The sequence below is a fragment of the Simochromis diagramma genome, unplaced genomic scaffold, assembly GCF_900408965.1.
Source record: "Simochromis diagramma unplaced genomic scaffold, fSimDia1.1 OVJJ01000501.1, whole genome shotgun sequence".
NCBI classification, from domain to species: Eukaryota; Metazoa; Chordata; class Actinopteri; order Cichliformes; family Cichlidae; genus Simochromis; species Simochromis diagramma.
The window spans coordinates 2,467,113-2,490,168 of NW_024387320.1; the positions used below are offsets into that span (position 1 = coordinate 2,467,113).

The window sequence follows — 23,056 nt, forward strand, 5'->3', positions numbered from 1 at the left end:
TGAAGGGGAGTTTCCCTGCATCTGTTTGAGCTGTGCAGAAAAGCAACAGAGCCCTGATTAAATTTGAGAGACAAAAGTGGAGGACATCCACTAGGCCCATGCTGTCTGTGTTGATAGCAGAACCATCTGTACGTTATGTGCCTTGACAAAGCCTTCGTTCATTTAATTTATATAAAAAGCTGTTAATTTCATCAAACAACAGCTTATCTCATAGCATAGATCTCTATTAAAATAAAAGGTGTTAACAGAAGCACATGCTGAATCGGTTTGCCTTTTTAAAGCTCCAGTACCAGTGACCGCCCAGAGATCCCAGACTCAGTGTATGAATGGGTAAACGTTTGAAACCTATCACCCTAATGGCAGACTGCACTCATTTTGCTTTAAGTCAGGCCTTGCAACATAGATGAAATAATCAAATTAAGGACAACTTGCCGTTTTTAAATGAACAAACACTTGCGCATAAAATATGGTCGGAAATGATCACAGTACAAAACCTCTGATGTGTGATGGTGAGAGTAAAAGACTAGAAGCATGCAGGTTAGCTTAGCATGTGCTCTGTGATACAGCACATGCTGGTGCTTTATTCAGCAGTCTTTGATGGGGATTTCTACTACTCTTTGTCTCTGGATCAACAGAGGAAAGAGAACTGAAAGGTGATTATTTACAGAGTTCCACTATGCATACCGCTAAAATCAAACAAGATTCACCTTTAAAGTTTTTATATATAAATATATGTATCCGCTCTGTCATGCTGAGGAGAAATATCAGGACAAAAGGTATATTGCATGCACACAGAGATCTCTTGTAATAGACTCCATATAGTTCGGCTGAAGCTTTCTTTGGCAGAGGTAATGTTTTCATTGCCATTTGTTGGTTTGTTTGTCTGTGTGAAAGCAGGATTAGGCAAACACTGCCCGGCTGCTTGACATGAAACTTGGCAGAGAGGTGGAGCACGTGAAAAGAAAGGACCTATTAAATTTTTGTGCGGCTCTTGATCACCTTCTTCTTTAAATTCCATGTTTGTTTTGATTTTTTCAAAATAGTGGGGTGCATTTTGGTTGGGTATGATTATCATTACACAGACTACTGTAAAATGTTACAAAAATGTTGTCTAATGACCCATGCTGATTACTTGGTTCTCAGTAGGATCAGTTCCAGTTCTTGGATATTAGAGATGGCACGATTCCACTTTTTTATGTCCGATACCGATATGAATCCAATATAGTGTATTTTTTAATCAATAAAACTGTTTTTTTAATATCTTGCTGCATTTTGTATAAATTCATACTCAAGTTTAAAAAAAAAACACTAAAGCTATTCTGTTATACCTGTATGCAAAAAATACACTGTCCCCAAAAATATTTCATAGTTCAGCAATACTGATCAATCTAATAAACTTAAACCTACACCATCCTCCCCATTCTCATATTTTAAATAGTACATAGCAGAAATATTAAGCAACCTAACTAATAGGGTTGCCAACTTCCAGCAAAACAAAAATAGGGAACCACCCCCCACCCTCCGCCTCGTGATGCTTAATCGACGTAAACAACTTTAATTTAATGCACATGTTAAAAAAAAAATGCACAGAAATCAATTATTTTTCCACAATAATTGAATAGATTCAACATCTTTCTTCAACATAATTGCAGACTGCACAGATGGTACCTTCCCAAAGGAAAAAGTACTATAGCTTACCAGAGTATGTTCAACTTAATAGTTACTATATACAGTAATGGACTTCTATACATTTTACATCAGATTAAAGCTTTGGGTGTAAGATTCAGATAATTATTTATTAAAAGCTCAGCATTTTAAATGAGAATAAGAAAGAAAAGTAAGTCTTTGTGCCCCCTTTTCCCTGTTAATGCCCTATCGGCCCACCTGGCTAAACTTTGCTAGATCCGCCCCTGCACAGTTACCAGCCATCAGCTGCATAGAAAAAGATCCTGGTGTAGAAAGTAATATTAAATAAATTCTAACAACAGCTTATCAAGCTTAAACGTGCTGCTGTTGTTCAGCTGCTGGTTTCCTCTTTCAAATCAAATTCAAATTTTATTTGTCACACACACACAACCATACACAGTATGACATGGGGGTGAAATGCTTGTAGCTGTACAATGCCTGACCATTAAATGACAGAAAAAAAGTTTTACAATATTTACAATTTACAGGTTACTACAAAATTTACAAATTAACTTAGGAATTTACAGTAAAGAATGTGCAAATAGCAGAAGAGATTATAAAGATTATAAAGATTATAAATTATAGGAATTATAGGATTATAGGAAATGTGTGGTGGTGCGTGTCGTGATGTGATATGTGTGAGAGTCCAGTCTTATAGTGACGTGTGTGGGAGCGTCTAGTCCTAGTGAAGTCCACGATCAGCTCCTTAGTCTTGCTGATGTTTAGGAGGAGGTTATTCTCCTGGCACCAGGTCTCCAGGTTCCTAATCTCCTCCAGGTAGGCCGTTTCGATGTTGTCGGAGATCAGGCCCACAACAGCAGTGTCGTCAGCAAACTTGACAATGGAGGTGGTGTCTGATGTGGCTACACAGTCATAAGTGTACAGTGAGTACAGCAGGGGGCTTAAAACACAGCCCTGAGGCACTCCAGTGCTGAGTGAGATGGAGGGGGAGACTTGTTCTCCCACCCTCACTAATTGGGGTCTGTCTGTGAGGAAGTTGAGGATCCACTGACACAGTGATGAGCTGAGTCCTAGATCCGTCAAATTGGTGAAGAGCTTAGAGGGAATTATTGTGTTGAATGCTGAACTGTAGTCCACGAACAGCATCCTAACATAATTCCCTCTGCCAGTGTCCAGGTGACTCAGGGATGTGTGGAGCAGGTGACATATGGCATCGTCTGTGGAACGACGTTCTGGTGCAAAGTGGGCCAAAAACAAACAAGAGAGACGGACTCGCTACAGAAAAGCCGATCAGCCAATCATTGATCAGTTTCATGACTGAAGTAGCAACAGGAGAAGGAGGGAGAGAGAAGAGGCAGTCGCAACATATATCGGCTGTTAAGCTTAACGTGGGAATGCTTTACAAACATTCAGAGATGAACTTACACACTTGCTTAAGTTCTCTCTGGGATAACTTTCTCAGAGATGAAATGCCGATTTGGCAGCACGTAGCGAGGCTCCAAATGTTCAACCAGACCGCCGACAGGTCTCGCACGCCACAGCCGCTCTATCACGTGACGCATACTGCTCCGACGTGCTACGGTTATGAGCGGAGTTACGGCATGTCGCAAGTTTTGTGAGGCGCTTTCGTGATATTTAATGGATCGATTTCATTTTTTATTTCTCTCCGATATCCGATCCAGTAATTTAGGTTGATACCGATACGTAATATCGGATAGGTCCATCTCTATTGGATATACCAAATAAAATCTCAAACCATTATTAATACCTGTTATTGCAGCTTTTGTTTAGATGACACTACTAACCAAAATATGGGAAAGTCTGATGTTCTCTGAAAAATATCCCATATCCACAGTTCTATCACAAATGGGCAATTCCCACCCATAAGTAAGCTCAAACTATGCAGAAATTCCAGTTTTTAATGGAATTTGTTGTGTTATTGCCTCCCTAAGGAGAGAAATAAACTTTAAAACTCAAATATTAGATGTCTTAACAAGAAAACTGGTAAAAACATTAATGCTTCCTTCAGAAAAAAAACTGTATTCGTGCTGATGGTGATTCTCTGACTTCGCGGATACAGTTTTATTGACTCATTACTTCAGTTTACCTAAGACATTATGACCACATGCTTGATAAACTAACAACACCGGTTTCCACAAGCCGTGGCTGTTTTGTGTGTTTAGTGCCTCTGTGGAAGCACATAAACCTAAACAACTAAATGAAATGAGGGCTCAGCTGAAGAGTCTTGTTGAAACAGAAAGCAATAGATTAGAAAAGGTGATTGAGTAAGCTAAGGACCAGACAGGCATGGAGGAGGAGCATACACAGTGATCTATGTGGACAGGCCTGTAATTGAAGGGAGGAAAGGACCTTAGCCTAGATGAGTATCTACCACTCGAGCAGCTCAACACCCACGTTTCCAGAAAGGCAGAGGGGAAGCGAGAACAAGGCCCCTAGATGGACGACAAAAGTCTACGAGGATGAGAGAGAGAGGGGTGGAGGTAACGTAGAGACAGATGCTGGACATGTATGTGTGATTTTGGTTCCTCAGAGCTCTGACACAGGTGGGAGGAAGACAAAGAGAGAGAGGATGTGAAAGTAAGACAGAGACAGTGACAGATATAGGGAGAAAGGAGATCAACATGTTGAGACAGAGCCCTGGAGACACAGCCACCAGAGAAGCAGAGAATTATGGGAGTGCAAATTAAATTACACCGGAAGGGACAGTCAGGTCTGGACCTGCAGGAAACACTGCTCATGGGGCTCTTTCTGTGTGTGTGTGTGTGTGTGTGTGTGTGTGTGTGTGTGTGTGTGTGTGTGTGTGTGTGTGTGTGTGTGTGTGTGTGTGTGTGTGTGTGTGTGTGCGCACGCGCACCGATGTTTATGTAAACAAATAGAGTTTGGCTGTTTATGAATGTTTCATGTTCTTTTGTCTCTCTAGAAAAACAAATCTTATTCTCAGCGTCTCAGTGACACAACCTGATTAAAGCTTATGTACGTGCGCATGTGCACATGTACGATTGTTAAGTAACCAGATACATTCAACATCAAAAGGTTTGAAAAACATAAATGGGTGAAGGAATAAAAGCAACACAAGAATAGGCAGCGGGTGGGCAAAGGACACACACACAACACATACACAAATATACATTAAACATTTATGTACACAGTGAAATAGCTGTGCTGCCTCCTCAATTATGTTGTATGTCATACATGAAATCCCGATTCGTCACTTTAAATGCAGGTTATGCTGATTTTTGTCTGTGCAGACAGATACTGTAGCAAAAAAATAATAATAATTTCATGCTACATGCTCAGATGAAGATCATACATAGACAGCCCACACACAAGTATTGAGTTTTTGAGTGAATTTATTGCAGTGCTTGATTTTTTTCCATTGTAAGTGCCTTAAACTGCTTTCTTGTGTTGTGGTGTCATTGGGTTTTTTTTTTTCGTGCATATTCATAAGTAAGTTCAGCTTTCTGAAGAAGCTGAAAGAATATGGGCTCAAAATGTGGTCATAAAAAGCGCCCCTCCGACAGCCAAACCCATCTGTTCTCTGATTGGATTGTTACATTTGTGATTGACATGACATTGACCAATCAGATGAAAGGAAGAAAAATAGGGTCAAAATTCGTACTTGTAACTTGCAGGGTTTTTTTTGGCTAAGTCCACACACAAATCTTTTTTACTCACGCACAAAATTTTTTTACACATACAAATCTTTTTTACATATACAAATCCTGATTTACAAGTACAAAATATTTATGACCACATTTTGAGCCCATAAAAGAAGCTTTTTGCTGAACCTGAGCAGAGAGGATAGCCCTGTACACTTCATGAATTCATCCTGCTACTTCTCTCATCAATAAACTCTAATGCCCTAGCCATACTGTAAATGTCCATGCCATAACATTGCCTCCACCATGTTTGACAGATGATGTGGAATGATTCGGCTCATTTCTCGCCTTCTCCATACTCTTATTTTCCCATCCTTCTGGTGCAAGTTCGCCTCGGTTTCATCTATCCAAAGAATTTGCTTCAGACCTTTGCAGCCACTTTTTTGTTTTCTATGAAAATCTAATTTGCCACTCCTGCTCTCAAGTGTAACCAGTGGAATGTGGGGCCTCCCTGCTGCTGCGGAGTCGGGGCGGTCTGCTTCTCTCCACCCCAGGGAAAAGGGTAACACAACCTGGGTCTGGGTGCAGTTTCCCCCTCCAGGGGCAAGGGTACCTAGACCTGGGGTATAGAGTACGCTTGGGGAGTGCGATTGTGTATACAGTGTCTAGTTATGTTTGTCTCCACGTTGGGTGAGTGCTGAGTAATTGCATATGAGAGCATGAGGGTGGGAATGGATGTTTGTATCTGTGTGTGCCTGTTTGTTTGTGTCCATATGTCAGGTTGGGTATCAGACGCCACCTCTCTGGGGACATCTCAGGTCCTCCATGGTATGGAGGCCTATCTCCCCCCACCACTCCCCCTGCCAGTGGCAGACGCCCTTAGACATCGGTGCGTTGGTGGTTCTTTGTGTCCGGGGATGGGCGTCCAGGTACCCACCGGCTCACTCCTGGTGGCTGCTTGTTGGGGCCTGGAGCCTGGGGCTCGCTCGGGCTCCTTCGGGGGTGGGGTGCCCTCGGCCTCTCGGCCTGGGGCTCGGTCACTCTGGCACAGCTGGCTGCCGGCGAAGCTCACGGGCACGTCACTGCAACCCCCCTGGCTTCTGCTCCGCGGCTGCTGAGTGACCCCTCATCTGGGGCTCTCCTCAGCTCTTTCTGGGATAGTGGCGCGGTTGCCCCTCTGTTGGTCTTCCTTGGTCTCCTTTGCTCTTGGGGCCTCTGGATGTCTGGAGCCTGGATCTTCTTCATACCTGCATCATGCCCTGGAGGACGGGGCTGTGGCTCCCCACACCCTCTAGCAGATCATTACATGAAGGAACATTTTAAATACAAGCGCGCTCACAGGTGTACACACGGGTGCTCACACACACAAACTACACCCTTTTTGGCTGCTACCTCAAAGCACACTGTGCGCTGTCGATCTTACGTGCTGCACAATAATGTTTAATATTTAGTATTTACTGTTATATTCACATAGATCATCACGATGATGTTGTTTATTATATTGCTCTCTTTTTCTTTGCTTGTTTTCTCTTTTTTGTTTCTCAACAGGTGATCCAGGTGATTGATATATGTACTTTTTGTCTGTTTGTTTTGTTGGTTTTTGGTTTTTGCCCTTTATCACCGCCCCTCTTCCCCGCTCTTTTTCTTTCCCTCTTTCTTTCTCCCTTTTCTTTTCCCCAGTCAAGTCTGTCCCGTGTTCAGCAAATGAAAATAAAATAAACAATAAAAGGAAAGGTGAATCAAATAGACCAATACAGCAAGGCTGGGATGGTCCATTTGGTAAAGTAAATCCGTTGGGCATCTTTCTTTGCCTTTAGACAATAATTCTGATGGCAAAAGAACCAAACGGGACAGGCAAAAAAAAAAAAGTGTAAAGTGTAACCAGTGGTTTGCATTTTGTTGTAGACTCTCCATTCATGAAGACATCCTTTGATTGATTGTCTCTTGATGATATGTCTTCCCCCTTGAGAATCTTCTTCACTTGAATAGATGTGAAGCTGTTTTTTTCTGTTTTTTTAACCATTAAAAAAATTCTGTCATCATGCACTTTAATCAGTCTGGCCATTCCTAATGATGGCCCTCTTCAGTTCTACTGACACCTCTTTGGGTCTCATATTTAAAGTTATAGTGAAAAGATTTAAAATACAAAATCGACTTCAGTCATAAAATAGCAAGGGAACAGGTTGCCTCAACTCACCGTGAAACTGCTTATCAGTTAATTATCCAATTACTTTTGAGCACACAAAATTGGGGAACTAGTTATACAAATGTCTGTAATTCTTAAACCATTTACAGCGAAAGCCCCTTGAATTAAAGCTGAAAGTCTGCATTTAATCACATATTGACTGTTTTATTTCAAATCAAATGTGGTGGTGTACAAAACTACAAGTAAACTACAAAAAAATGATGTCTTTGTTCAAACAATAATGGAGCTAACTATCATTTTTCTGCTTTGATACGTTTCATTTCATGTTGCCAGTCTTTCACTTCAGTTTGAGTATTTGAAAAGAAAAGAAAAGAAAAGAAAAGAAAAGAAAAGAAAAGTATATGTTAGCACTTTCTAAGACTGACATATAATCCTCAGAAATTACTTGTCAAAGTTGGAACATAATATATCCACCGTAGCTGCTGATGAGGATTCAGCCATCATCTATTTTATTGTTTATATCTGTGCTACAGTCACATGTCGTCAGATTTGGGAGAAAAAATCAGCCTCAGACGTCGCTCAGGTTTAAATAACATTAAAGCAGGATAATGATGACTTTCACCTGGGGCTGCTAATTTAGCAAATTAGTTGGGTTTTATAGAGACGTTCACGACGCAGACTCTGAGTGTTACCTTAGTCAAAGACAACATCTCATACTGACATTGTAATGCCAATCTGCTATCTATTAATATCGCCAGGGCCGTTTTTTCCTTTTAAAAAGGTCGTTTTTAAACAAGATGTTACATAAAGAAGGTTTTAATTTTTAAAACAAATGTTAATAAATATTGGCTCTTTAATTGGTAAATACACAATTGTTGCACTAATGAGTATTTATAAGATTTACCAGACAAAGTATTACCAACCTTGTCTTTTTAATAGAAGATATTTATAACTTAGATCAATAAGAGGGGCATTTCTAAATGTCAGCACATGAAAAATACTTTTTACCTCTGTATTCTTTTTTATTTTTAGCACTGACACTGGAGGACTGACCATGCACCAGTCTGTTCTGACTCACAGATACTAAACTAACACAAATACCTCTAAATTCTTTTTGCAAATATCTCTCTTAGCTTCACCATGTAAAGTTGAGTTATACTCTAATGTTGACCTTGTGAAATATAATACATGTTTTTTTCTGTTGCTACACGTGTACGTACTGCAGCTAAATTGATGACAGGCCACTGTTAAGTTTGCTCATGATTAGCCGGCTAGTTATGAACATATATGTATATTGATATTGTTCCAGTTATGATATTTCTCCATCTTCAAGCCAGTTATCTTTCTGTTACCTCCTGCAAATTTACCTTTCAACCTTACATCACTGATTCTATGATATCGCCATTCTTTCATCTACTTAACTTGCACAGCACTGACGACACACACATCAAGCACTTACAAACACTATGTGTTAAAATGTCAATTCACTAAGTGTTAAGTCTTTGCAGGATTGGGAGACCCGGGCAGACAGAAATAAGACAGATAAGTATGAATAGTAATAATTATTGTTTCAAGCTGCCCAAAGTCTTTTTATTGTCCAGCAGAGTGATTCTTCAAGGAACTGTAGCTTGTGATGCAGGCCTGGGGTACTGTGCTTTCACAAAGGTCACTGAAGCAGATTAGCAATTCAAATTGGGATAGAGGGGCTAAAAGGCTGCTGTAGCCCTGCCTGAGTCTTATTACATTAGCAAAGAGTAGGAGTGCAAAGGCACACTCCTGATTAGATGACATAATAAGGAAGAAGCTTGAAGATATCAGAGCAAGTACATAGTATCATGCACTTACTGTACATACTGTACCCATGCATCCACACACTCTTTGACAAACATTACTCACAATATGCTATTTACATACTACAGAGTACAATTTTATTGTGGTGGTTTATCACTGGTATAGTTCCACTAACTATTCCTGTTTACACGCATGGATTATAAGCACAGCCAGCATTCTGGCCATCTGCCCTCGTACAACATCCATCTTGCACAAATGAGCTTGGGTTGCAGAAGAATTGTGACAGCAGTTTGAATGCAAGATTTCCTGCTTTTCAAGGTTAATTTCCCCACCTTTGTTATAGTTCTGTTGTAGTGATTGTGCAGCCTGGCTGGCATTAGACACATTTGACGATGACTGCTGTTACAATTTTTCAAAACTTCAGTTTTCAGCATGAGAAAATTGCTCAGACTGTGCTTCATGAAACACACACAGAAATACACACAGAAACAAGCTACAAATACAGTGCCTGTAGGCTAATGGTGCATGCACTGTTCCCTCTACCAGATACAGTACAAGCAAGGCTAACATCATAAATCCCTTCTGTCCTTGTCAAGCCTTCCTCTCACATCTTCAGTGTCATTTACCATACTTCTATACTTTCAACACTGCTGGTTCTCAATCCAGCTCATGGAAGACCCAACAGTAAATAATTAATATTTCTCAGGGGTGTTAGCCGAACATGAAGGTGTTCAGTTTTGGATTGACTTGACAGAGACTGGATATATCCTATTCCAAGAGTCCAAGAAATTAGGTTGACAATGGTCTATGTGACATTACAGCTAACTACATAGTCAAAATAAATACAATCGCTGAAGAAAATGGATACATCCTGTGAAAGGCCTTTTTTTTTCTTTCAGCACCATGGACAGTGAACACAGCCTCATGCACAGCTGATGCAGAGACAATCCTCTGCAACAGTCCAGTGCACAACAAATGAAACAGGTTGAAGTGTAATTTAACCGATGTGTCCTCAGCTCGTTTTTCATTGTTCAACACGGCTGCCTTGGATACCAAAGCTAACACAAGGCAAAGTGTCTGTGTGTGCAGACGATTATACAGACCTCAATATACTCTGCTGTTTACTTGCACAACCCGGATGCAAGTCAAACGCCTGAGATACGTGCTCTGGGGCTGCTGTGCTATTGGGACAACAAGTAAACTGGGGACAATGCAAAGCCTGGATTAGGTACAGAAATCACTGGAGTGCTATTAACAATATTGAAACGAGCACCACTCAGAGGCCCTCCCTTCTATTCACAGAGCTGTGTTACAAGTGTGAACCTTTGTCCAAATGTCAAATCGTCACTGCCCCAGCCTTAGGAAGCCTTTAACAGGGCAGGAGTGGTAGAGAAGGAGAAACTAGGAGGATTGATGGAGAATGATTGACTGCAGCAGTGTCTGTGGAGCTGTGCTCTAGTCCCCCCCCCCCATGCTGTTTCATGATGAACAGCTGACAGGCCAAGAGATGCTGTGGAGACACTGGTAACCTAACGGTAATATGACCTCTGAAAAATAAATACCAATATACTGACAGATATGCTCAACGGTTGCCATGACTACTGTGAACCCACCCCCTTAAATTCACTTTGTGTGTGTGTGTGTGTGTGTGTGTGTGTGTGTGTGTGTGTGTGTGTGTGTGTGTGTGTGTGTGTGTGTGTGTGTGAGATAGCCGGGCCTCATCAGTCCTACCTTGCACTCCTCCATGCACGTCCTAACCGAGTATGCATCTGTCTCGTATTTCTGAACCAACAGTTCAAACTCGTGGTATCTGTCCTCCGCCTCCTGGTCAAGACGCTGATAAGCCTGGACACACTCACGGCATCCCAGCACATCCACCCCAGTGGCCATATCCAGGGTGCAGTTCATATCGTCCAGACTCGTAAACCCGTAAAACAAATCCAAAAGTGAGTAGGAATTACAAAAAGAAAGGTACAAATCGCTCAGATTCACGTACGCCAACTGTGTCCCGTTTTCCCCTCTACCAGAGAGGCCCCGGCACACGGTCTCCGCGTCCGTGAAAGTAAAGCAGTCTTTGGACAGGCTGTCGGGGTGACAGGTGTCCATTCGCCACAGAGGTTTGGTAGAATTCCCTAGAAAAATAACATCTTGCTCTCTGGCGAGACGCTGGGGGTCAGGTGATGTTTGGATGTGGTGTCGGTAGTTTGGGTACTCGCCCATGTCTGTAATTGCAAGCCCCTCGCCCGACCGCTTGTCTCGGGTTCGCGTCAGTTTTGCCTCGGCACAGAACCACAAGTGATCAGAGAGGAGGACGGTGATGAAGAGCAGAGAGGCCAGCGACAGTCGCCATCTCTGGGCCCTCTCCGACTCGGTAAATGGCTTCTCGTTCTCTCGGGGTGCAAACCAGTATTTTAAGCCTTCGTCATGCTGCCGACGCATCCAAGCACCCCTGGTCATATTTTAGGAAAGTGCTGCCCTGGCCGACTCCACCGCGGGGGCTGCTCTGCCACAATACTCATTGACTTGTTGGGGGATGGACTCCGGTTGGTTCTCCTCTGTATATCGGTGGGGTGCCGTGCCTCCGCCGGTCCAGGGCGCTCCACTATCGCGCCCGCAGCACTCGGAGCTATTCCGATCCAATTAGCGAGCCCGCACAGATTAAGCCTCGCGCTGCCGCATCCCGGTTCTCCATGGCTCTCCGGGGGGAAACGGCGTCCTCTTTGACCGCATGCCCCCCTCTCCCTACCGTCTCTCCCCGGGTTTGTTCTTTCGGCGGGGGTGCAGGGAGCCCAGCTGTTGCGAGCCTCTCGGTGCTGATGCTGCGCGTCTGCCGCCGTTCGCTTTGCAGATTCACTTAAAGGAGAGCAACGAGCCCGTTTGATGCAGGCAGGCTAGTTTCTCTGTCCCGTACCTGGGCGAAAAACCTAGAATCCTTTCTCCTGTTGGCCATTGTCATCTTGGACCGCGGTTAAGTTGCCGCCATGTTCGTCTTGAAACACTTTTTCGGAGAGCTGGGTCTGTTTGCGTCATCTCCATCGTTGCGATAGCTCCATCGTTGCGCAGTGGCGGAGCAGCTTATTACCTATATGCACACCACATACGCTCGCTCGCGCGCTCACACGCACACACCCAAGCGCGCGGAGGGTGAGGGAGAGACCACAGGCACAGAAGGGTAGTTGGTGTTGTTTTGGCTATCTGTTCAGGTCTTCGTGAGTAACAGTCGCCAAATATTGTCCCGGCGGGGAGCAAAAACAAAGAGTCGTGGCGACATCTTTCTTTTGGTGCAGGATAGACGCGTTTCTTTCACATTGGGAAGCATTCATTTAAGCGGTCGCGTTCACTGTTTGCATATAATCATTAAGATTCATTTATCCCGTCCGTTTCACAGGCCAGGTAAGTTGTGCTGTAAGCCGAACCACAAGCTGAAAATAAAAAGTGTCAAAGTAAAGAAAAGCTTTGAGCAGATTTCAGAAAATTAGTCATGCTTGACTCGCTGAGGTAGAAAGCAGCTGAACAAGCAGCAGGTCTGTGCTTGCAGGATTTACAATATTGTTTGTTCCCTTCTATCGGGTCCCGTCCTGCGTTGTGTTTGACCGGTGGGTTTCCAACAAGCACATGGCTTGCAGTGCAGCTTTACATGCAATGGCCCTGCGTGTGTGACAGACAGGAAAAGCGAGAGGGATGGAGAAATAGATGGTAGTCTTAAGGGCGCGGAAAGTAAATTACAGTATTTATCCTCATCCTTAAAGCTACTAATCATTGTCAGCGTGTATGGCTTGGAGTGCTACCAAAGAGACAAGAGAGTGTTGCTAAATGTTAATGGGCTGCATATAGTGGAGAAGACAAGATATGATTACCTGATTAATTTGTGCTCGGAGGCCAGGCGGGAGGCAGCTTATTGTACAATTTGTTGTTGAAGGGGAGAAAGTTCTTTCAGTCCAATTAGTTTTAGTGCAGCGAGCCTCCCTTTGCCAGAAAATATGAAAAGAAAATGTGAAAATGTGAAATAATTCTGGGAATTAAATCACAATTTTCCTTATTGTTGGAAAACTTCCAGCAACCTTAATTCAGCCTCACAGACAGCTCACCACTGTCCTCTCTGTAGGAACCATTAAATAGGCTCATTAAAACTGCTACCAACACAATGAAAAGATGTGATTATTCCTCTGTGTGTGTATTTGTGTGTGTGGTGGTTTAAGCTTATAAAAAAAATCACCTGAACTTATCACATAATAAAACTGTATCTGACAAGGTGTTTTTGTTCAACAACCCCACGGGGATCAAGGCAGTAGTAAAAGCTGCTTCTGTCATGTTGTCAGTAACACAGTTATTTGATTTATTACCAAAATGTCACACACTGAGTTTCAATTTGCTTTATGTTTCTGAACCCCTGTTTGTGTGAGTCACATTAAGATGTAATGCCAGCTAAAGTTCAATTTTCTGGGCCCAGAGTTTGGTTGACTCATTAGCTAGAAATTTAAACCACACATAGTGATTTGCCAAACATCTGTTGTATCATAGCTAATTGAAAGCCCGTTCATCACTCACTGCACTCACGTATTACTGCATGGGCCTGTGATGTTCATTGTGGGGGATAGATGTCCTAATTTGGCTGGGATTGTCTCTACCCTTGCATAATTTTATGCTCTGTCTTTGACCCTAACTGTGTACTGTGTCTCTCTGTGTACAGTGTATAGTACCATAGTACTGTGCAAAAGTCTTGAGTGGCCCCTTGTTTCTTTCTATTTTGTAATGAACATGGGAAGCAAGAGTAGTGATTTACTGAAATGTGCAAACATACATGGAAATTCAGTATATAAGCCAAAAAAAAAGTTTGCACAATTCCAATGAGCTTGACAGTCACCATTTTTGATGACCACCTTCATTCTTCAACACAGCCTGAGCTCTGTTAGACAAGCTTTCTTGAAATCTCTTTAAGTAGTCATCAGGAATAGTTCTCCAGGCGTCTTGAAGGACATTCAAAGCTCTACTTTGGATGTTGGCTGCCTTTTGTTCAGTTCTCTGTCAAGATTATCCCACACTGCCTAAATAATGTTAATGTCCAGGCTCCGGGGGTGGGGGAGCTGTTGCCAATCAGATGCTTTCCAGATGGATCAAATTGTGATTGTACTTTTCTGCATTCATAACAACGTAATTTATGACAAGATCTTCAACACCAGTGATTAAAATACAGTGCCAAACATGGCAGAGCTATCACCATATTTTACTGTAGACATTCACTGTAACTTTCTTTTGACCACCTATGTATATCCTTGAAAGTTGTTTTTTGACAGCCACCCTTTCATTGCAACCATTTCTGATGAGGCTTCAGTGTACTGTAGATGGATCAACTGAAGAGTCAGATGCTTCTCTCAGGTCCTGTGTCGCATCTTTTTCCCTGTTTCTTAAGGACATTTAAGGACTGACTGTCCTCCACTTGTCCAGTGTCCTCATATTCTTTAATAACACACTGCAGAGTGTGCTGAGATATGCCAAGTTTTTTCTAGTAGCTCTTTGGGAATCACCTTGTTGATGCAAAAATAGTATTTCATGCCTGTCACACCATGTTACCTTTGCAGATTGTAGATTCAGTGAAGGAAATGGGAGCAACTGTTGTGTTTTTGCAATAGCCGACAAGCAAAAAAAGTGGCTAAAGATAGCATTTAAATTTGTTTCTTTGCTAAGTTGCCTGTTATGTTTAGACACAACACTGGTTAGGTGCCTTTTTATGCTGGAGTGATTCATAGGTCAGTGTTAAGAGGCTTAACGAAAGAAAAAAAAAATCATTTGAAAATAGGGTACAAGGAGTGAAAATAAGTGGGAAAGATGCCTGGAGAACTACTGCTTATGACACCTTTTGTTTTTAAATAACAACAAAGTCTGGCTCCTTGGAGGGAAAAATAAAGAGATGAGATTTGCACAGTACTAAGTATATAAACTGTATATAGCATTTCCATGAATATGTCAGGTCCTAAGACAAGACTGATCAACAACATATGGGGCGTGTGTGTTTGGCACAGCAGAGAGGTGACAGCTACTTCCCACTCCCAGTGTTTTTCTACCTGTGTGTTTATGTGTGTGTGTGAAGGAGACAGAAATAGTGCCAGGGCAAGAGTGAGACAGAGTATACAAACAGAGACAGAGGGGAAAGAGAGAGAGAAAAGGAGAGAGTCTGTGAAATGAATGCAGATTGCTGGCCCTTAAATCTGGAGCCATCACAGTAACAGTAAGGGCTGGCAGACATGACTCATCCACTATTCATGCTGGGGGATGTGTGTGTTAGTGTGTGTGTATGTTTTCTGAGAAACAACTGTAGCCTATATACATGTGTAAAATTGACTGCACTGTCACCTTATAATGATGCTGCTCTTGTTACATCAAAGGTAATTTGCACAGCTTAGGGCCTTACCCGTTTTTACATTAAAGTTTCTAGGGCATCAAAAGTAGTCAATAAGCAATAAGTCATTCAATATCAAAAAGTCCTTTTATATCTATTCGTACTGCCTTGTCTGGTTTGTCAAAGGCATCATCGTGCAGACAAAGCTGAACAAAATCTATTTATAAATGTCTATTTAAAACCGTTTAATAAACAAATCGAAACCACCCAAGCGGAGCGTTCAGTGCTTTTCACTGGTGTCTTTGATTCTTTTTCAGCTATTTTGATTTCGACTACAAAAAAAGTAATCACATCCTATATTGTATTCATGAGTCATACAAGGAGATTAAACTGATGCTTTTTATAACTGATGCTGAGAGTGATGGTTCTTTAAAAACCTGCGTTTAACGAGAAGTCTGTGTAGTAATTGCCTTTTTTTGTGTGCGCCCTGAAGTTCACTGCTGCTTACATCAGATAACTGTACATGTGGCCGTTTGCCAAATGTTGTCATATTAGGAGCATTCAGACATTCTGTGAACTATATCAGCACTGAAATGAACATCTTAACCTACACTCATTGTATCTCTTCGTATTCTTTGTCTGTTGTTTATTGTGGGCTTTTAGATGCATGTTCCTTTTCCTTTCTTTTTTTTCCCCCTGATCTCAGTGATCTGTCAGCATTTCAATCCTCTTGTCTACTACCATCATCCGTCTTCTTCCTTCTCTCCCTTCTTTTACTTAGTAAACCCTGTAGGGTTATTCTCATGTGCACCCTTCTTATTTCTCAGTTACCACCAGCCTCTCTTCCTCTTTTCCTCTCTCTCCATCTTTCTTGCCTTTTATCTGCCTGACGTCAGACAGGAAAAAGAGACAGGCTCAGCATCTGTGATTGGCCAGAGAAGACAACGCCCTCAGCCCAGGCTCACATCCTGAGTGGATGTTACAAATATGATATAATGTTAATGCTTAAACTGTATTTTTTATTTCATGGAAGAACTATCATTTGAATAGAAAAAATATATAGTTAGTCATAAATACCTTTAAATCTTTATTAGAGACAGTGCTGTAGGAGGAAGACAGATCCTCTCTGACCCCAGCCATCCTAGAAGCAGACTCTTCCCACTCCTGCTGTTAGACACGTGGTACTGGATGGATGCAGACCTGCAACAGCAGCTTAAGAGACAGATTCTACCTGCAAACCATGAGGCTACTGAAATGCTGAAAACTTAAATACATTCCACAATCACCAGAATTACATCCCTGCCCCCTTAACCTCTACAATAGAATGTACATATTCACGTGTTTTTATATAAGTACATATATATGTGCTCAACCCCAATTCCAAAGGAAAAAAAAACTTGCAACGGTGCAAAATTTAAATAATTGGAGAATGCAATGACTTGCAACTCTAAAGCTGTATTTTTGTCACAATAGATCACAGAAAAAAATATCAAATGTTTAAACCGGGGAAGTTATAGACCACGATATGTATAGCAAAAGAGTGCCTCCAGTATCTTACAAATCCAGTGTTTTTGCACATTTACGTTATAGCTACACTTACATGCACTGATACATGCAGTGGCTATTTTATTACTTAGACACATAAAGCTGAAATCATCCCAGTGTAGCTACCATGATTTAGTCAGTGATGGTGTTTTACTTGACTGTATTATACTGAGTGCTTCAAGTATTCTATGCCCTCATGAATGCAAATAAGAGTGACAAAATGTAGCCATACTGACAGTTTTCTAGAATTTTATTTATTATTATTATTTTCCTGATAGCCAGTAGGCTCCATATATTTAGAAAGAGTGAAAATCAATTAAGGTATTCTCAAGATTTGATTAAGCCATTATACCTTTGAATTACAACACTGAAAACTTAAAGTATTATATTTTCTTTAGTATTTTCCATCACTGCTTCTGATGCTTTTCAAGTAATCTGCAGTTCTTCAGTACTATGACTTTAAGGGAAAAATGCATACGTGGTATACAGTACACTGTGATGGATTGTACAACTAAAGAAATTCTCAAGAGTCAACCGATTGATTTTCAACCATACAGAGCTGGATGGAAACCAATATCTGCCTAGAAGGTGAGAAAAAATCAATTTAAAACACTGAAATAGTACATCAGTATTTACATAATAGCCCACAAAGACGCAAAGTGTTTGTGTCGTTAAGACTATAAAATGGCTTAATGGTATAATCCTTGTGGTTTGGGGATGATGGGTCTGTTTTACTACATTTTGACTTATCCTATTATGAAAAGCATAGCTGTAATAATTATGGCCCCATTCCACTCCAGAAAGGTCCTAATTCTGTGTATGCTGGTTCACCATAAGGGCTTTTGGGGATGCTTAGTTTAACTTGCACCTTCTATTTTGTGGGGGGGAAAAGGTCTTTTGGTAAAACAAATGTACATTCTCTACAGTGCTCAAGTCCTCATTGGACTTGAGGGAGATTAGAGCATTGATGGAGATGCAATCATGCCGTACAAGCTCCCACCCCACCCGCCACCACCTCTCCTCAGCCTCAGGGTTTTACTCCTGTGATCGATTGGTTCACCACATTTCCATTCCAAGAATCCCTAAGCGGCTTATCAACACAGCTCACTTTCCCAAGGACACTGCCCATTCCCATATTCATGTTCCTGGATTCCTGGCCTATATTCCCAGTATGCAATCGGGATCTGGAAGCCTCTAGCTTCAAAGGAAATGTTTCTGTCAAGGAAGATAGCTTTTACCCTGACAAAGAAACATACAGAATACTAATATGTAGTACAAAAGGATTGTTTTTATTGGATCTTGCATTTTTATGTGCATTATCAATATTCTGTGACAAAGAATACACAGAGATTATTTACACCCCATTAATACCTTTTATGCTTCACATCTTATTTTAAGCATTGTGCAGTGTACAGTAGTGATATGCATACAGTCATTGTTTGGTGCATTCACTGTGTGTTATAAGATTAAACGCCTTTCTGTATGTATGACAGTGTGTTTGTCTTCATCCTGTCTTACACAGATGTTGCATCATTGATGGCCTGAAACTGTATCCTGGGGCTCTCAGAGTCTTGACAGAAACCTTCGTAGGGGGAATGATTTCACTTGCTGGGAAAAGACAAGAAGGTAGCAGGGATGATCACAGTACGGTACCACAGCACTTCTTTAGTTCTAAGACTATCATGAGAAAGAGCAAGTAAGATGTGTACATATTATAATGTGAAATAACCTTTTAATTGCATAAAATTACACAGAGAATTCCTTTAAGTTTATGATGGTTAGAACTCATCGGGGAATAATATAATTTTATTATCATTCAGGTTTGATTTTGATACATAGATGTTTTAATTCAGGTCATTCTAGCCTCTTTTCTGCAAGAAAAGCATGAAGTCAGTCTGCCAGAGTAACTTTGCCATCAAGACAAATACTGCAGTAAGTCAATAAAAACTGGATGGATTATGATTCCCCGATAATTAAGTCTAACTATGGTTATCATCAGACTACTCTTTTTATAGTAATCTAATCTATTAATCTAATCATAAGATCAAATTTGCCCATTACTTTGGTTTTATGAGGCAATTCTAGTAAAAGTAGTAACATTTACATCAGCCTCAGATTTACTTTGCTGATATTTCTTTTTGCCAAATGTTGCTATGCTAACATTGCCACAATCTACTGGACTGAAAAATGAAGGCCCTCCAGAAGTGCAGTGCTGTTTCTTGAATAGTCACTTACAGCTTAATCCAAAAGTGAGTCAGCAACCATATGCTCTAATTTTGAAATGCCTAACTTCAGAGCAGAAGAGAAACGTGTTTATAGCCTGCCCCCAAAGAAAAAGAAAAATCCTTATATTTTATTGCATTGTTATTAACACTAATTAGCAGCTGTCTGTGTGATCTACGCTTAAAGTCTATGAAAGTCTTTCCAAACAGGATTGAATACTTTGCGCAATAACTTAGCAGTCTTCCTTTTGTACAAACATAGGCACTTAGGTGATGTCAACAGTCATAATAGTTGAAAGCTTGAAATGCTTCAAGAAGTCAGTGCACAAACTATAAACCATGGGTATGCAGTGAAGAGAAGCGGGGCAAGCAATGCATCAGTTTATTATTTACAAAAGTCAATGTGAGTTCTCTCTGTATGTGCTCTGTTTTGTAAAAGATCTCTTACTGTCTGTTTACATCCATCCTGGAAATAGTGAATCTTGTACCCACAGTTGCCTGTGGAAGGTAGCATGCTGGTCTGCTGCTAAATCTCATAGGTGTGGCAGTGTCACATCAGTGAAGGCTCAGAGGTCCTCATCAGCTTGATGTTTTGAATCTGAGTGTGGTGACGAATCACTTGCTAATAATTTATCAGTAAGCCAGTGAACATGTCCTGGATAGTCCTGTTTAGTGGCACTTAGAATGACTAAAATTAGCAACATTGACTTTACATGTTATTTAGTTTGACCTGAAATGAGTGACTAACCCTATTAACTCAGTGTTTATCTTGCGTGACGTGAGCTTACAGAGGTCCCATTTTCCCATAGACATCCATAGGACTGGAAGGCTTTCCATAATCATACCTATTATCTCCTGGTGGCCTCTGTGTTGGCTTTGCTATATGTAAAATTGTACATCTTTTATATAGTGTCTGTGCTTACCATGCATAAGAGCATGAATATGTCATAAATATACTGTATTTGCTTAATGTCATGTATTATTGTTGTGAGCAGGTCAGCCTACTGACATGAGTTCAAAGAAGAGCATTACAGTGTTCCTACTGTGGATATAGATATGGTGACTATTTGACAGGGGCTCACCATTGTCACATTTTAAAATTTGTTTGAAATTTGACTTAAAGAAAATAATGATTAAGCAAAACAATTATGTTTGCTGTGTTTCAATAATGCACAGATACACAGCCTACAGATTGCTGAGGAGATCTCCAGGTGGGGAGAATGGCTCCCTGAAACATCAGCTTTAGCCTAAGTGTAAACAACAGAAGGCAGGGTTTACAGGAACTCCAAATCCCACGGTGAGGCTCCACACTCCAGCTGAGAAAGTTGAGGCCAAGCCCAGAGTGTTTATGTCACCAGGTACCCCTAATGTCATAAGCAACCTGAGCATGAAGTAAAGTAACTAATTTCATCTCAATGCCTCCCATCAGTCCTTGCTTGCTAGTCTTCTCCCTTCACTTTAATTTAAACTTTCTTAATAGAGATCAAACAAATGTGAAGTGGCTGTCTTTCTGCACCTGCACAGTGCTGCTGGCATCATTTGAATTCAGTATACCTTGTGTGACGTGAGCTTACATACATTTTTTATATGCTGAATTTAATAGGACAACAGCTAGAAGACCTTGGATGAACCATTTATTAATGCAAAGCATTATAAAGACTCAGTGTGTGAGCAATGAAATGAGCCTTACATTTTAAAATGCTTTTGCCTCTCACTAATCTGTGCTGTCAGAGAAAAGCACCTTCTGATGAAAGGAATATGTCTGCCCCTAGATCCAACAGGAAAGTAGGGGGGAAAATGCATATTTCAGCCTTTGAAGAACTGGGAGTGAAGTCAAATCCTGGCTAACATGGATGATGAGTAGCATCCAGTGGCAAGACCCAGTCACCTCTCATCCTGTAGGAGTTGTATGTTCACAGAATAAGCATACAGCTACCCAGATTGCGCTTTGGATGGATCTGGAGGAAGGCCAGTTTTCGCTCTACTGCAATCCCCCAGCTTCATCTCTCTTTCTCTTTCCTCCACTCTCTTCTGTTTTGGAGTATTTACTGTGCTGAGCCTCAGAACATCACCAAGCAGCCACTGCCACTGTGGTCTCACTGGTCCCACTAAAGCCACCACTGTAATTTCCAAGATGATCTGCAGTGAAAAATGCTGAAATCAGCATATATATATGTATATATATATATATATATATACACACACACACACACACACACACTCACTACATTTATTCACACTGCAATAAGAGCTTTGAACTGGTACATGCATATGGACTGCAGCATAATGAAGGCTCTTGTAAAATGTGTTCACACTATAATTTACTAAAGTACGGCATTGCCTTCAAAGTAACGTTTTATTTGATGCAAGGGGAGTAGGAAGGTACTTATTCATCAGTGTGTGGTAGAGCAGGTCATGCTCTAAATGAATCCCGCTGCACTGTGTTGCAAATAAAGACTAATAGCCCAGTTGGGGGCAAATAAGTCTACTAACACCAAACATTCCTTTTTAGTCACTACAGGCTTAACAATAAGGCATCCACTTAAAACCTTGCAGCCAATTCACTGGACAGTCTGACTGGCTTTGATGAAAAGTAAATGATCTGGGAGTAACTTAAGTAGACAATGTGATTTTCAGAAGGTGAAATACTTAATTATACACAGTCAATCTTTGATGTTGAAAAGGTTGCAAGAAGGTTGAGTGAGGAAGGGCAAAAGTAAGCAAGGATGACTGAAAGTGGGAAGCCACAATCATGCCCTTGTAAAGATAGTACCATATGAGCCAAGCATCCTATATCTCTCCTTTTTTCAGTTATATGAAGATCTATATAGTAAGCATATCCAATATCTTTAGTTTGGGCAACCTTGTGATACAATGATAAGAGTTTAAAGCTGTGAATCTAAATAATATCACATTGCCTTCCCTTCTCACCTTGCCCTTTTATTTTCACAACTGTCTGTCTTAAAACTATCTTCCACCCCCCACCCCACCCCCCGCCCACACACACAGACATAAACATAGACCCATGCACACACTCCCAGGCACTTCCCCTCCTCACCCCTGGGGCCAACACAATAAGAGCTTAATGAAAAGGTACTTTACACTGGCATCTGTGCACTGGGGATATAGCTTTGAATGTCACTGTTAATGGGAGGAATTAATAGGGAGCAGACTGTTCTGTATCTGTATGTGAAGATGTGCATCACAATGGCAGCATGTAATACTTGGTCAAATGAGTCACTGCTCTTTTTTATATATATACTGTGCTAGTTCACCAACAAGCAGTGTATAGCTGCAGTTCATCCAGCTGATTTATGGTCCCCAGCTCTCAGCTCAGTGGACCCTGGCTTGATTACAGTGTATGACTGCAGCTCCAGCCATGACCCCCCTGTGACCCAATAAATTAGCCCCACTGTATGAAGGAAACTCAGATGATACTGATCTACTTGAGCTGATTGATTTGACTACAGATATAATTTCAGTATATCAGGTATGCTACTCTGCTCTTTTCCTTCAAATCGAACATCTCAGTGGTGCAATCCATCACCGTTCCAGTGAGCCTAGATGACTAGATGAAGATGATTGATGTTCTTTCATACGTCACCACTGAGAGACTCTGTTTAATGGTTACTGTAATGGTTCAAATGTTTGACAGAAAGGTGTAGAAAAATGTAGGCAGATCATGTTGCCGCTCTCTTATAACCTTAGCAGTAGTGCTAGAAAAGTAGCCACATTCTTAACTCTGGTT

General features: G+C 41.2%; 1 protein-coding gene across 1 annotated transcript in view; it reads right to left on the reverse strand.

Moving 5' to 3' along the window:
- LOC120717426 (transmembrane protein FAM155A) overlaps positions 1 to 16,476 on the reverse strand; it is a 98,866-nt gene extending 82,390 nt beyond the window's left edge. Inside the window, exon 1 of the mRNA XM_040005410.1 lies at positions 10,936 to 16,476. Coding sequence (XP_039861344.1) covers positions 10,936 to 11,661 — 726 coding nt within the window. The 5' untranslated portion in view covers positions 11,662 to 16,476. The remainder of the gene's footprint in view (positions 1 to 10,935) is intronic.
- Positions 16,477 to 23,056: the final 6,580 nt, after the last annotated feature.